The 14,384-nt window shown below is 57.9% G+C and overlaps 5 protein-coding genes across 5 annotated transcripts; 4 read left to right on the forward strand and 1 right to left on the reverse strand.

Moving 5' to 3' along the window:
- Positions 1-358: 358 nt before the first annotated feature.
- Positions 359-2,967, forward strand: TRAVEDRAFT_153942 (Nucleotidyltransferase; the record flags this gene model as incomplete). The annotated part of the gene is made up of 11 exons (XM_008044769.1): positions 359-658; positions 737-1,235; positions 1,288-1,361; positions 1,419-1,458; positions 1,529-1,841; positions 1,902-1,994; positions 2,066-2,178; positions 2,231-2,251; positions 2,312-2,474; positions 2,584-2,664; positions 2,745-2,967. The coding sequence occupies 11 exons, from the start codon at positions 359-361 to the stop codon at positions 2,851-2,853; spliced, it is 1,806 nt and encodes a 601-aa protein (XP_008042960.1). The 3' UTR covers positions 2,854-2,967.
- Positions 2,968-4,464: 1,497 nt separating this feature from the next.
- TRAVEDRAFT_51716 (uncharacterized protein) lies at positions 4,465-6,143 on the forward strand (the record flags this gene model as incomplete). The annotated part of the gene is made up of 8 exons (XM_008044534.1): positions 4,465-4,551; positions 4,615-4,721; positions 4,774-5,008; positions 5,068-5,232; positions 5,311-5,445; positions 5,512-5,759; positions 5,826-6,004; positions 6,079-6,143. 8 exons carry the CDS (start codon positions 4,465-4,467, stop codon positions 6,141-6,143), a joined length of 1,221 nt encoding a protein of 406 aa, XP_008042725.1.
- A 969-nt stretch (positions 6,144-7,112) lies between these two features.
- Positions 7,113-7,757, reverse strand: TRAVEDRAFT_51717 (uncharacterized protein; the record flags this gene model as incomplete). Its single annotated transcript, XM_008044535.1, has 2 exons — positions 7,113-7,499; positions 7,563-7,757. 2 exons carry the CDS (start codon positions 7,755-7,757, stop codon positions 7,113-7,115), a joined length of 582 nt encoding a protein of 193 aa, XP_008042726.1.
- Positions 7,758-9,919: 2,162 nt separating this feature from the next.
- On the forward strand, positions 9,920-10,141 carry TRAVEDRAFT_106428 (uncharacterized protein; the record flags this gene model as incomplete). The annotated part of the gene is made up of 1 exon (XM_008044770.1): positions 9,920-10,141. A coding segment is annotated over one exon (222 nt), but the record flags the coding sequence as incomplete, so codon positions are not given.
- A 1,873-nt stretch (positions 10,142-12,014) lies between these two features.
- Positions 12,015-14,345, forward strand: TRAVEDRAFT_132222 (MFS general substrate transporter; the record flags this gene model as incomplete). Its single annotated transcript, XM_008044771.1, has 11 exons — positions 12,015-12,291; positions 12,363-12,564; positions 12,621-12,891; positions 12,956-13,076; positions 13,137-13,191; positions 13,245-13,377; positions 13,431-13,463; positions 13,523-13,648; positions 13,706-13,783; positions 13,837-13,889; positions 13,952-14,345. The coding sequence occupies 11 exons, from the start codon at positions 12,015-12,017 to the stop codon at positions 14,343-14,345; spliced, it is 1,743 nt and encodes a 580-aa protein (XP_008042962.1).
- Positions 14,346-14,384: the final 39 nt, after the last annotated feature.

A 14,384-nucleotide genomic window follows, 5' to 3' on the forward strand; every position in this document is an offset into this window, starting at 1 on the left:
TCCCGTCTCCACTCAACTGGACCACTCCTGGCCACTCCCCTCCTACCCCCCTCCTCCTACTCCCCCTCCAGTTGCAGAGTCCGTGAATCTCCCCGCGGCCGTCGTCCTCGCATACTCCCTCCTCACGTGCCGCCGAGTCCCCCAGTCCAAGTCCCCACCGCCACCGCGCATCCCAACGCGCAGCGTCACACGGCGTCACATTCTCGCGGGTGACGTCATCACTCTTCCTTAAGGTTCGACGACGTCGACGATGCAGACGCGCTCAGCGACTCGGCGGTTGCTTCGCTCGACCGTCTTCCAAGTGACGCGACAGTCGCGCTCTCCTGTTCTACTAACGCTTATACGCCGGACTTCCAGCATGCCCTTCAAACGCCCAGCCCCCAATCCGACGCAGTCAGCCTCCGCGTCCGGGTCTTCCTCGTCTTCAGGCTCACCACCTCCCGCGAAACGCTCCAAGGCCTCCATGACCAAGTCTCTGCCGGAGATAAAGGTATACCTTGTGCAAGCGAAACTCGACGCGGCCGCCATCGCTGAACTGCTCACTCTGGGAGAGCGGCATACGAAGGGCGTTTGCGAGAACGCGGCGGACGCGGACATTATCCTCACGGCTATAAGCATGCGGCGGCGGTTCGAGAGGCATGTTCCCTGGGACATCGCGGTAAGGTTTCCCACTCTACCCAATAATTCAAAAAATGCATACTTCCATTAGTTGAATCGCTCTGACAATCATACACAGACGTCAAAAGCAGTAGTGACGCCCCAATGGCTACGAGACTCTATCGAGCACGGGTCCGCGCTACCATGCGGAGACTACGTCGCCATCGAAGACCTCCACGAGACGACGGTGAAGAACTGCCCAGACTGCAACTGCAAGCCCTGCGCGTGCGCGGACTCCTCCGCGAGCGCGTTATCTCCGTCGTCCTCCCCAAGACGCTCTGCTGCTCATGGCCCAGGACATCTCCCTTCCCCTCCGACGTCTCCTTGCACATCGCGGCATGATGCCTCTGGTCAAGCCGCGCCAATACCGGCGCATCTACTCCCGCCAGACCCGCCCAACGTGACCGACCTCGAGAAGCTCAACTATATGTCTCTATACGCGTGTCAGAGGGCGTCGCCTCTCGTATGCCCGAACCAGGACCTCGCGCGCGAACTCGATATCATTCGACAAAGCCGGGCACTGGAGGGTGAGGATCGCAGTGCGTTGAGCTACCAGCGCGCCATCTCCGTGATCAAAGGTGCGTGAGGCTGATATTGCTGAAAAGTTGGAACTGATCGGTATGCGCTCAGCGTACCCCGAGAGAATCCGGTCGCTCAAGCAGGTGCAGAAGCTGCCTTACATAGGCGTGAAGATCTCAGGTCTGGTAGGCCTCTCTTCCTTCTTCCATCCGCGCACCCCCGCTCACGCCGGCGCCTCACAGGTCGACGAGTTCCTCGACAACGGCCACATCTCCGAGGCGCGTACGTCCCTCCCCTCCCTTGCCCTCCCCCTGCCCTGCCCACCCCACTCACCTCACCTCACCCTCCACAGAAACGATCAAATCCTCCGAGCGCTTCCGCACCCTCTCGCTCTTCACCTCCATCTACGGAATCGGCCCGCACGCCGCGCGCCGCCTCTTCGCCCTCGGCCTCCGCTCGCTCGCCGACCTCGAGATCTACTATGGGGTCGAACCCTCCTCTTCCCCAACCCAACCATCACAAATAGTCGAGGTAGAGCCGGAGAAATCGCGCCAGGCGGGGTGGAAGGGCCCGGGGAAGGATAAGGATAAAGGTGGGCAGGACGAGGGGCTGGGGGAGAGCTGGATCCGGGTCGCGCTCGGGCTGCGGGAGGATCTGAGTAAGATGTGCGTGGATGTGTGCGCGTCGACTCGGAACTACATGGATACTGATGAGAGGAGTGGTAGGATCCCGCGGGACGAGGTCGAGGAGATCGGGCGCGTCGTGATGCGCGAGCTCGACGCGCTCGAGCCGGGCTGCGTCTCCACGATCGTCGGCGGGTACGTTCTCCCGCCATGAATGCGCATATAGTCACATTTGGGCTGAAGGCTGATATGGGGTGTGTGGAAAGGTACAGAAGGGGAAAAACGGAGAGCAACGACGTCGACATCGTGTTCACGCACCCGGACGCGGGCAAGGTGAAGGGCCTCTGTAAGCGCTTCGTCAAGCACTTGCACGAACGCGGTACGCCCCTCCATTCTCCCTATCCCCGTCCGCGCGCTGATACCTTCCATAGGAATGGTCACCCACGTCATGCGTACGCCCCCTCCCCCTCCCCTCCTCTATCCCTCACAAGCGCGCGCTAACACGAAAGCAGACCTGTCGAGCTTCCACGCACACGACCCACTCCGAACAACGCACTGGGACACACTCGAGAAGTCGCTCACCGTGTTCGTCCTCCCGCGCGCGGGCGCGGTGCGCCGCCGGCTGGACCTTATATTTGCGCCGCCGGAGGTGTATTGGACTGCTGTCGTTGGATGGTGCGTCCCTCTCCTTTCTCCTCTCCTCTCTACGCGAGTGGCGAATGTGAACTCTGCGGCGCGTATGGACTTTGTTATTTGGGGCCAAATCTGATGCATGCGCGAGTAGGAGTGGGTCGATCATGTTCCAGCGGGACCTGAGGCAGTGGGCGAAGGATCGGTGCGGGATGAAGTTTGATAGTTCCGGAATGTGCGTCCCCTTTCCCTCTTTCTCCCTTTTACCCATTTGACGCGCTTTTGGCTTTGACTAACACGACTCTTCCCTCACAGAACACGCCGGTACGACTCGAAAGAGTTCCACCCGCGGACGGAGAAGGAGGTGTTCGAGCTGCTCGGGCTCGAGTGGGTCGATCCCGTTTGGCGGAACGCGGACTTGTGACTGGGGAAGGTGGTGTTTTATCGCTTTGTATGGGACGGTCTTGGTGTATTTGTTGTATTTGTGCCTATGTGTTGTACGCGTACTGTGGTTGTACTGATGATAGGCCTTTGGACGGGTAAGGGTGGCGGCGCGCCCACGTGATCGCGTTTGGAGGCACCTCCTCCTTCGCGCGCGATCGAGTGCACTGAGTGCACACGCGCTCTGTAAAAGAACTGAGGATGAGTGTAAAGCCTTCGTTTTGACCTAACAAAACGTCTTCAGCAACACGTTTGAGGGGAGGAATGGAAAGGTCTTTCGCGAAGGCATGTCACTTAGCTCGCCTGACGCAGGGAAAGGTCTTGGATGCGCCGTTTGCGTTGCACCACAACGACGTTGTACTCCTCACGCGCACTCTCCTCGATTCCGCTGGTATGTCCGTCGCATAAATACCTCTCGCTTCTCGAAAATCCAGTACACATCCCCTCATCGCCTCAACTCCACACGACCTCACGCACATGCACCCCCCTCGCCCCTCACGGCACGCGCCACCATCGCAAAGCCCCTCCACTGAAGACCTATGTGCCAATCCCCTCTCAGCAAACGTACCGACCGCAACAGATATAGCATTCTCCACGAGGCCCAAACAACTTTATGTTGTACACGCGCCGACATGCAGACGCTAACCTTCAACATGTCTCTCGGGCCACTATCCCCGCAGTCCGCACCGCACACCTGGGCGTGTACCTCCGAAGGCCAGCTGGGGCGTCTCAATACCTGAGAACGCCCTGGAAAGACTCGTGTCCGAGAGGAAGGGAGAACACGCCTAGCCGTGCACGAGCAACCGCTTCCCACCGCTCGACTGACGCAGACAATATAAGCTTTGGCACTGCATCCTCCAGGTCGGCTCGGCATCCTCGGATTAAGTAGTTCGACACCTCCTGGACTTTCTGCGCACTTCTGTCGAACTGAGGAAGCCCGGCGACTCGGATGCTCGGACGGGCGTGCTGGCCTCTCACACGCAGCTGTCTGCCGCGGAATGGGTGCCATACGCTGTCGTTGTACAATGCAAAGTGGAAGGTGCCGTGTGATACCGCGGCTTGCCTGAGCTGCTATCCATCTCTCGGGGACCGGCGACTCGGCTGCGCGCTCTACGCACCTGTCGCCGCATATTGGCACGGTCACCTGCACTGGATGGTTCCCCCGGCGCAAGATGTGGCCGATGCAACCTTCTTGGCCTTCACGCCGACGGCTGCCGCCGGATCCGCCGAAACGCCCTCCTGACTCGAATCGCCCATGCATCCCGACTCAGACTTGAAGTTTGTGTACAATCCTGTCGAGCGCGTCCCGGTAAAGTTTCGACCATCAGTTCCCTGTGTTTTCTAGTGCTTACCATCGCACTGAAATCACAGACCCTTCGTTCGGGGCTCACGACTCCCGGTTCACTGCTGCTTGAGGAGCTCCAAACAAACAGTGCATGCGATGTCTGGCGCACTCCACCGACGACGGGGACTGCCTTAGACTCCTGCCGCATCAATGGGAAATCCACCCCGGCCTGCCCCGCGGCTCCGTCCGACTTCGTAAACGCGAAGTGACCGGCTGGACGTCCTAGGAACGGTCCCACAGTCCATCGACATGCATGCGCTCGACGGCGCCATTATACACGATATCTGGAACGGCGCGGGTCCGCATGACGATAAACCGGTAGGGTTCGCCCCTGAGGTAAGCGTCGATCAAGACCTCGCGCAAGTGTTCTGTACTCACCACATCGTGATACTGAAGCAGGACTTCATCTCTGGAGCCGAGGTTTCCCTCCCGAAGCCTCCGAACAACTACCGCCAATGCGTGCGCTGCATGGAGTGCTTCGATCCGGCGGACAATGGGCCTCTGGCGTGCGCCGTCCCGCACGCGGCCCCTATCCACACATTAATTGCAGGGGACAAGGCCCTCTACCCAGCCATCTACCTCCCGTGCTGCGGCACAGGCAGACTCAACATTCCAGGGCTACATCCCCCCTACAATCCTATTTGTCTCCACGACCTCCGCAAGGCATTTATCCCACCGCACCGTTGAATACTACCTGTCGTCTCAAGGCACACGACTCGCGTTCATCCCATTCGACCAAGAAATGGAGGAGGTATTCTGGGAGGACCCAGAAGCTTCAATGCACCGCGCTTTCGTGAGTATCGCTGCGCTTCCATCCCCTTTCGTGCTCGTTTCTGGCTCGGGGACACATAGGCTGAAGCCGTCAATGCGTCGGGGATAGCCCCGAACTTCACGGCGGCCAGCTTCAAGGATGAAGGGGCCAACGTCAGCGGTCCCTACCACACCGCTAACCCGCGGCCCGTGCCCGGCCTCTCTGCGAGAGCTCTCCATCCCGCTGCCATTCAACCTCCGGATCAAGTCCTCCCAAGGAGTTTATAAGGAGTCCTATGACAACCAACTTGACAAGCATTCGATTGTCGAGGGCGTGACCCGAAGGACCTGAATCACGACGACGACCCAACAACTCCGCTATTCGAACGCCTGGACGTTCTGGACGAACTGGAGCACACTCCTGAGATAGAGAAGGAGCGGTACGAGGTCAGGAACCGGCTGATAGTAATGGTGGCCTGGGTACGTCCCTTCGCGACCCGCTCGTGGGCTGTTCCGGGCACGATTCTGACGGCGCATGCATTATAGTGTGCGGGGCCCGATTACTGGGAGAGGTATTGGCGTGCGCTAGGGTTTTCGCGCCCCCTGAGGCCTCGTCCTGAGGGAGTGGAAAGCTTAGGGTATATGGACTATCAAGATGAAGAGGACGTGGGGGTGTACGTCGCCCCAGTGCGGGAAACTCCAGCGCTGAGCGAGGTGAAGGTTGAGGAGGCTCATGCCCTGGAGTTCGACTCCGTGGAGGACGAAGACTTGGTCCGAGTGGAGGCAATACTGGAGTGCGTCGCGGAAGGGAAAGACGAGTGAAGGAAACATGCGGAGCTGACTCCCCATTATCCTTGAAGACGTGGAGCTCTACGACAGCGGATACACGGCATCTACTGCATCCACGAATCCATGGACACCGCCGTACAACACATACTCAAGGACAGCGAAGGGATTAAGGACCTCCCCATCCTCTACCGGCAAATCGTCGACCACCTGAAGGACATCCAGGAAAGGAGCTGGTCACCGCGACCGACCGGTAGGCAAGCCGCGTCCATGGAATGGCCCGAGTACATCTGGGATACGATAGCACCTCGTTGTACGGTTCTTCAGCCCCCATACCCATCCCTGTCTCTCCACGATACCCCCGTGTCATATACGCGCACATATACAAGTAGTCGTGTAGGCTGTGCCATGGTACATAGTGTTCGGTGTCTAACAAATATTCACCGGAAAACGTTGTGCTCCATCTCCGTGCTTCCCGCGTTCATGTCATGTCGAGGTAGTCAGGCTGATGGATAATTTCAGTTTACAGTCACAGTAAGGCCGAGCAGGCCGAAGGCACTACTCTACTACAGGTGAGCTACATTGAGTGTACCATGATGTGATGTATGGCAAAGATAGGTAGGAAGAGTAGTGAACAGGAGAGGAAGTACGGGTGCGAGTCGAACAGGATGTGCGAACGTGGCTCGTACGGCTCGCGGACCCGTGCGCTTCGTACAGTAAGTGCACGGAGAAGGGAACGGAGCGAGGACTGAGAGATAGGAGGGGAGAGGATGGAGGAAGGCATAAGAGAGAGAGAGAGAGACGCATAGAGACCCCGCTACACGGCCGAGTAGATCCAGAACCGACTGCTTGCCTTGACGTACTCGAGGGCGTGCGGGCTTGAGCACCGCACACAGCAGTACGTAGCCTTCCTGGAGTGGATGGCGAGTTTCGGTAATTCGGCGGAGCGTGTGGAGGATATGGGCCGGCGTCCTGGCGATGAGACACATCCGGAAGAGGGTGGAGTCGTCCGTTCGTACGCTCGTTGAGCAGTCGAGATGGCCAGGTTGGGAAGAGCGAATTGCCGAAGATCTGCGGCTCACGCGTGGTGGCCGCAGCTATAGCCACGAGTATGACCACATTCGTCCGTAGAGATGGTTATAAACTCCCGGTCCTTCTCCGCCAGCCAGGACACCTATCAGGGGCAGTCCATACCAGCGAGTGTCCTCCAAAATGTGGCGATTCTACCAGTCGAGCGGCTTGGGGGCGTTATTTGGTGTAGTGCAGCGAGTTACAGCTCGTGGCCGTGGAAGGCTGATAGTCACGAGGCTCGGTGCGACGTCGAGTCCTCGTGGTGGTTGCCGTCGGCGATGGGTGACCGCCTAGGCCTGCCACCCGACGACAAGTCCAGGGCCATTCAACGCGGGAGAGTTGGCAGCGGCAGGGCTTGGGGGCGTCCAGCCCGCTTGCGGGGGATGGATTTGGCCGCCAAACGGCAGCGGTATGATAGGCCTGTGGTAGTCGAGGCGACATACTGGATTCAGCGGGGGATGCAGCCCGGGCATGTTTAGCCTGCCCTTGTCGCAGCAGGGCAGGTATATTGCTGGGTATAGAGCCTTATCCCCGGCTATAAGGGTGTGGATTGGGGCGGAATGCGGGACGGCGCACGCAAAAGGCCCGTTGGCCGCCGGATCGAAGCACTGCATGCAGTGCACACATCGAGGGTAGAGTGGGGTTGCACGGAGAACTGCGGCGGCCTCGGTGAAGTTCTGCTTCAGTGCGACATAGTAATGAGTCGAGAACGGCTGCGCGAAGTCTCGACCGACACCTACCTGGGCAAACCCAGCGGACTTGTTGCCGTATAGATCGGCGTCGAGGGTGTGAAAATCCATCGACGCGCCATTAAACGCCAATGGATCAATCACTTGTGTAGGTTGGGCCATCCAAGGGGAGCTACTGTCGTCCATCTCGGGCATCGCGAAGGCGGTCGAGCTTGCGGTGTAGTTAGTGGTCGTGGGTTGTTGCATTGTTGTGACTTAGTGGAGATGGTGGGGGTGGGGGTGCGTGATGGTGCGTGGCGGTGGAAGTGGTGGTGGTGGTGGCGGTAGTGAGAAGAGAACTGGCACGACGCGGGGGGGGGCTTATAAGAGAACGGTGGTGGTTAAAATAGGCGCGGGTTGGCTCGGGTACACGGATGACCCACTTCAGACACAGTGCGGCTCCACATGGTCCTGGGTCCAAGCCGTAGACCAATCGTGAGCCGCGACCATCCCGCCAAGTGCGGTTATCTTTCCCGGGGTGGTTTGCGAACCTTGAGACATAGTGTTGACCAGGTAGCCTCCGGAGGGAGCTTGTCGCGAGGGTATATGGCGGGTCCATCGGCGAGGGTGGCTAAGCGTCCGCACGTCGCGCGCAGGGGTTTGGATACGTGTGCTGCACTCGTTTGTCTTCCTGCTGTCCCGCACCAAGATTTAGTCAGCGGCGCTCCGCTACTTTACCGGATTTGCAGGGGCGGCCTCGAACCGCACATGCTTGCTGATCAGGCTACGGCTCACGCTTGCGCGCGCAAGGGTCCCTCCTTGGTTCATGCTCGCCCTCGCTGCGCCAGAGTCACTGCGAGAGCGAATCGGGCCAAGCCGGAGAGCTGGCTGCTCGTGCGCACGGGGGAGCACGTCACCACCATGTCGGCGATACATCGTACATCCACGGCGCACTTGGCTGCTCGCCGTTGATCTGCCCACAGGGTGCGCATCTCGAGAGCCTAGGCCCGGCGGCTCGGTACACGTTGCGCACAAGTTCTTATGTGCCATTTTGAGTAGCTGAACTCAACTCGGCGCTCCGACTCGGAAGCCAGTAGCAGTGATGTGCTGATCCGCCCAAAGTACCTATGATCAAACCGTGTAGGTGACAATGATCTTGGAGGAAAGTGATTGAGACACTCACGTGGGATAAATACCGCCAAGTTGACGCCGCTCAGCGACTATGCAGACAGCACCGACTGGAAAGAGTTCATGCCAGTGCACGGGGACAGCACCAGAAGGCTGTACAGCGGTGCCGATGAACTCTTTACCACTACCAGGCCGCTCTTGTTAAGAAATTAACCCATAGTATGTTCCTGCAGGAGCAGGAGCACTTGATAGCTCACAATGAGCGCTTGAGAGAGCGAATTGGGTGCCACGTAGCACCGATGTGAAGAAATGCCAACCCGATTTGCAGCTGTGAGGTACGATTGCTGAGGGTTCTGCTCAACTTATTACAGTACACAGTGTGCGTCGATACGTTCAGATTCAGAAAAATGATGATGCCGAGATTTTGTTGCGCAGGTTGAGCAAAGATGGTCGTTCGTCGGAGAGTTACAACAAGCGCCCGTGACTGGCGGTTTGCACAAGTGTGACGAGTGCGTTCTTCCGAGCGAGCGTGGGCGTCTAAAACGCCGCTTGTCTTGATCCGTCTTTCTTCCTACCTCCATGTCAGCCCCTGCTTGTGAGTAGAGTGCGTTCGAGTGTACACGATCATGGTGCGCCATGAAATATGAGTATCACATGATAATTTCAGGTGAATATCGTGCCATTGAAGTCGTCACTCGGCTTCGCCGGAGCGCCAGCAGTGGGTCATTTGCGGGCGACTCGAAGGTGATTGACGCATCCTGGTGAGGAAATCTCCGTTCATTGCCTCCCAAATGATTGCACATACTCACCCTATTTTGCTTCGCGATAGAGATCATTTGTTGTCTTGGACAGCTCAGGACAGCACGGCAGTCTCGTCGTACTATAGAAGATACACCAAACCACACTCGGAACGTCGCAACGTTCCCGTGCGGATACATCAATAAGATCCTTACAGACTATAAGACTGAGTGACAACCCCTTATCTGTGATCACTATTATGCTGACGGCTTTGACCTCCGGGTGATCACGGGAAGACGGCATCGCCATGTGGATGAGCGCGAGTTTCATTATACTCCCTTTTCCATATAATTCCTCTCCCTTCAATCATCCCCGTCCCATCAATACCTCATCGAATTCGGTGCGTTTCTTCATGTGCTACTTGTCGCGACTTCCCTGACAATCTTCCTCCCTCTCTCTCTTTCAGTAGCATACAGCGGCTTCGAATGAAGTCTCCCACAGTCCCCTCACCGGTCCCGAAGAAGGCCCACAAATATTCGCGGAGCCGCCCAAAACCTGGGCATATACCACGTCCCCCAAACCACTTTATATTGTGGAGAGCAGCCTTCTGCAAGGAGCAGAAGAACCATGCAACTGGTAAACTCATCCCGCAGTCGATCGTTTCCAAGGAAGCCGGTCTTATATGGGCATCCCTGCCTGCGGCGCAGAAGAGCTTTTGGGTGAATGAAGCGAAGAAAGCAAAGCAGGCGCATATGGAAAAGTATCCCGACTATAAGTTCTCACCTTCCACCAAGGGGAAGCAGAAGAAGAACGCGCCTCTAAGGGGTGAGAACTCGGCGCAGAATGTGGACCCGTCTGTGCCACCCATCGCGCAGAACGATACAAGGGAACGGTACGTATCATACAACTCCGTGCCACGAATATGTTTACGAGGTCCCTCAGCGAATTGACTACGACTGTGTCAACGACGAGTCGCTCACGACCCTCTGGGAGCCGAATTTCCCGCGTCGTGGCGGAAGTGCGTGGTGACGAGCAGAATGCGCCTCCGCCAGTCCGGAACCATCTTCCACAGCCCACTCGGACGACTGACAGTGCTACTTCATCTCCAGCCATTGCGCGCAGGACGACCTTCAGGCGACCCTCTCCGCTCCCGACATCACCACAAAGCCTGCAGAACCCCCCGCGCCTATCCCGTCCTCTCCGCGCCACTCAGCCTACTGCAGATCCCGTCTACGACACATATAGTTACGCGTGGTACCCCATGATCCCGAACCTCCCCGTCCAAGATACCTATGATTACAGCGGAACCGGTCGCGCTTCCGCGACGCAAGCCGCCCCGCCCTCCGATCTTCATGCGTCCTCCTCTTTATGGCCTCCTCCAGTGGAGACCTTCTATTCCAATGTTGGTACTGCGCAGGACTACGAGGCTGCGTGCGACACCGGACAGTTCGACCTCCAAGCAGAAGGACAGGAGAACCTCCCTGCGCTCCCTCTCCCCTCGCTGTCTCCCCCTCCGCAGCCACAGGAGACGTACCAGGTGCTGTATCACGAGCCGCCCATACCGGATCAGTGGCAGTTTCTTCCCCCGCCCGTGGTCCCCCAGAATGAATGGATACGACCAGAGCTATATAAGGCAGTACCATGGGACCCGTATGTGGACGCCGGAGGAGGAGGCGAAGAAGAATGGGCTGAAGGTGAGTACGGACAGCGGCCATATCCTCCAGCCATCGATCTCACCCCCTTCAGCGAGCGGTAGCAGCGCTCAGCTGTATTATGGCGCCAACTAGCACTGGCAGGAGATGTGTATACCACCGGTCCCGCGTCCCCGATAGCGACCATCATTCTCTGGTTTGGCGCGGTGTTGTTCGCCAGCCCGGCCTGCACGGTCCGAATAATACAGAGCCAGTGTCGACGATGTTTCACCGCCCGACCTTCCACCCGGGCGGGTCCCCGTGAGAGTCACATTCTTCGCTCTCGTTCAGTACGAGCGTTCTCAGATTAGGTGGACACGGAGAGGCGTTGGTGTTCGATCATGTCCGAGATAACGTGAGTTTTTCGTCCCTCCGAAACGCCCGTATCCACAGCGCGTTCGGGGAACACGCCGCTCAGCATTCAGAGACCGTGGTTCCATTACCACTCTACCAGCGGTATTCAGCACACGAACCTGCCCATGAATAGGTACTCTCGTAACCCCATATGACCGCGAGCCCCAATGACACTGACTTATACCTATTCCTCTAGTGGATGTGGGCTATTCTAGTCCTTCGGCCGCTAATTCCGAACCTTGGTGCGCTCACGCGACCAAACGTTGACTCTCCAGCACTGCAGCATGTCGCGCTTCCCCAAGTTCTTGATGGAAAGGGTTATCCGGCATGCGTGCCGATAGCGGAGAAACATCATGTGGCCGAGGCCTGCCCACCTTTGTATGACTCCCCGCACAGACGTCCTATCCTGGGTGACGTACAAGGATGCCAGGCTTCTCCGTGAGTGCAGCATTCCACGTTTCGCGCTGAAAATTTTGCCTTTGCGTTCGGCATGAATCCTTAAGTATGACATTGATTGCCCAGAGCCGGTCCAAGCCCTCTGCTCTATCCCCCACGCAATCCTGCGAGCGTGAGACCCGCCGTTGCGGCTCTGTCCACTTCACTCCCCGCGATAATGGCGACTCTTGAGGATGGTGCGGGTCGGGACGATCAGACAGTCGTAGAGGCTCGTTCTGAGACTGTCTCCCTGACCGACCAGACCAACCTCCTCCCGCGCAGGAAGGTCATCGCCGTCTTCTTCGGGCTCTCGTTGTGCATCCTCGTCTCCTGCCTGGACGCAACGATCGTCGCGACTGCGCTCCCCACCATCTCCGCCGCCTTCAACGCCGGCTCCGTCGTCTCCTGGGTCCCGTCCGCCTACTTTCTCACCTCGACCGCCTTCCAGCCCCTCTGTGAGTCCCGGCTCCGAGCCTCCGCCGGTGATCGCGCGCGCGAGCGCTGATGGTGTGTGTCCCGTACACAGATGGACGCTTCAGCGACATCTTCGGCCGCAAGGCGGCACTCTGTATGGCCATGGGTATCTTCATGCTGGGCAGCCTCGCCGCCGGGTTTTCGCGTAGCATCACGCAACTTATTGTCCTCCGGGGCCTCGCGGGCGCAGGAGGCGGAGGCATCGTGAGCATGGCCCAGATCGTGATCTCCGATGTGGTGTCTCTGCGGGACCGGTGAGCGTCGATTCTTGTGTACACAACGTGTTGGGCACGTCTGACACACGTTTCAGCGGGAAGTACCAGGGCATTATAGGGGTGGTCGTCGCCTTTGGATTCGCCGTGGGTCCGCTGCTCGGCGGCGTGCTCGCGGAGAAGGCCGGCTGGCGCTGGTGCTTCTGGGTGACGCTCCCCGTCTCGGCGTGCGCGGTCGCTGTCGTCATCCTCGTTGTGCCCTTGAAGCCGGTCGAGGGTAATATCGGAAAGAAGCTCGCCGTGGTGGACTACGTCGGAACAGCCCTGACGTTGGTCAGCTGTACACTCGTCATCCTCCCGCTTATCTGGGTGAGTAGTAGCGAATGTATCGAGTACAGAAAGGTACACTAACAACCTCCATTTCTGTGTACAGGGTGGAGTGACATTTCCATGGTCGTCACCGATCGTTCTGGCGCCCTTGTTCGCTGGGGCGGTTACGGTCGCGTTCTTCTGCCTCTGGGAATGGAAAGGAGCCCGTCTTCCTATCGTTCCGAGTACGTCCTCGTATTATCCACATCTTTATGCCACCACATCGATACCATACCGCAATATAGTGTACATCTTCAAGCAGGTCACCGTTACCGGCGTGTATATCACCATGCTCATCAAGTGCGTCTCATCTTTTCGGATACGTCGTCGCCCTAATCATTGTGTACCTGCAGCGGCTTCGTATTCTACTCCTCGCTATTCTACCTGCCCCAGTACTTCCAAGTTGGACTTGGGTACTCCGCCATTCGCTCAGGCATCTTCCTTCTCCCGGTGCTAGTTAGCCAAACGCTTGCGAGTTTCATCTCGGTACGCCTCGTCTAGTCATCTCCTGACGTCAACAGGCTAAGCCCTCTTGACAGGGCCAAATCATTACGTGGACGGGACGTTACCGGGTACGTACGACACTCGAAATCCAATTGTAGCATCATAACTCATGGGATGGAATTGGCAGGCTACCATCTACGTTGGCTTCGGCATCTGGACCATCGCGTGTGGATGCCTATCCACGGTGACCCCTGATACGGCCAAAGGTCTACTCGTGTTCTTCATGCTTCTGGCAGGTACAGGAGCAGGTGGCGTAAGTGATTATGACACTTAACGAATCAACACTTTGCTGAAGGCCTGTTGGTCGCAGACTCTCCAAACGACTACGGTCGCCGCACAAGCCAGCGTATCGAGGCGCGACATGTCGGTAGTCACTGCAGTAAGAAACGTGAGTGTCCGTTCTCTTGATCAAGACGTGTGGCATTTACTGAAGCTGGATAGTTTATTCGACTGCTCGGAGGAACACTATCGCTCGCTATTGGCGCGACCATCATGTACGTTCACTCTTCTTGTTCTCGTACAAAGCGTACCCCTACTGAACGCATGCCTGCTACAGTAACAACTCCCTCCGCCACTCTATGACATCGCTCGGACTACCCTCGTACACAATCTCGACGATTCTCGACGATCCCACTATCCTCGGCGCTCGCACATCTGCATCGGATGCGAGCTTCGCAAGCCTGGGCGTCAGCCCCGCCGTTGCAGAGCGTATCCTGGGCGCATACGTCCGAGGCTTCCGGACGGTCTTCATCCTCAACGCCAGCCTCAACGCGGTGGCCACGCTCGCGGCAATCCTGCTCATCCGACACACCGAGCTTACGCGGGGTGACGAAGATGACTTGCGCAAAAAGGCGATAGACGAAGCTCTGCAGGCTTCGGAGAAAAACAGCATCATGGAGGCGAAAGCGGAGTCTCCCTCCCTCCCCAGTGCTCCCACCCAAAACGTATGATACTCATTTACATTAGACGCACCATTTCACGACCCCTTA

Source organism: Trametes versicolor (assembly GCF_000271585.1).
Source record: "Trametes versicolor FP-101664 SS1 unplaced genomic scaffold TRAVEscaffold_11, whole genome shotgun sequence".
Taxonomy (NCBI): Eukaryota; Fungi; Basidiomycota; class Agaricomycetes; order Polyporales; family Polyporaceae; genus Trametes; species Trametes versicolor.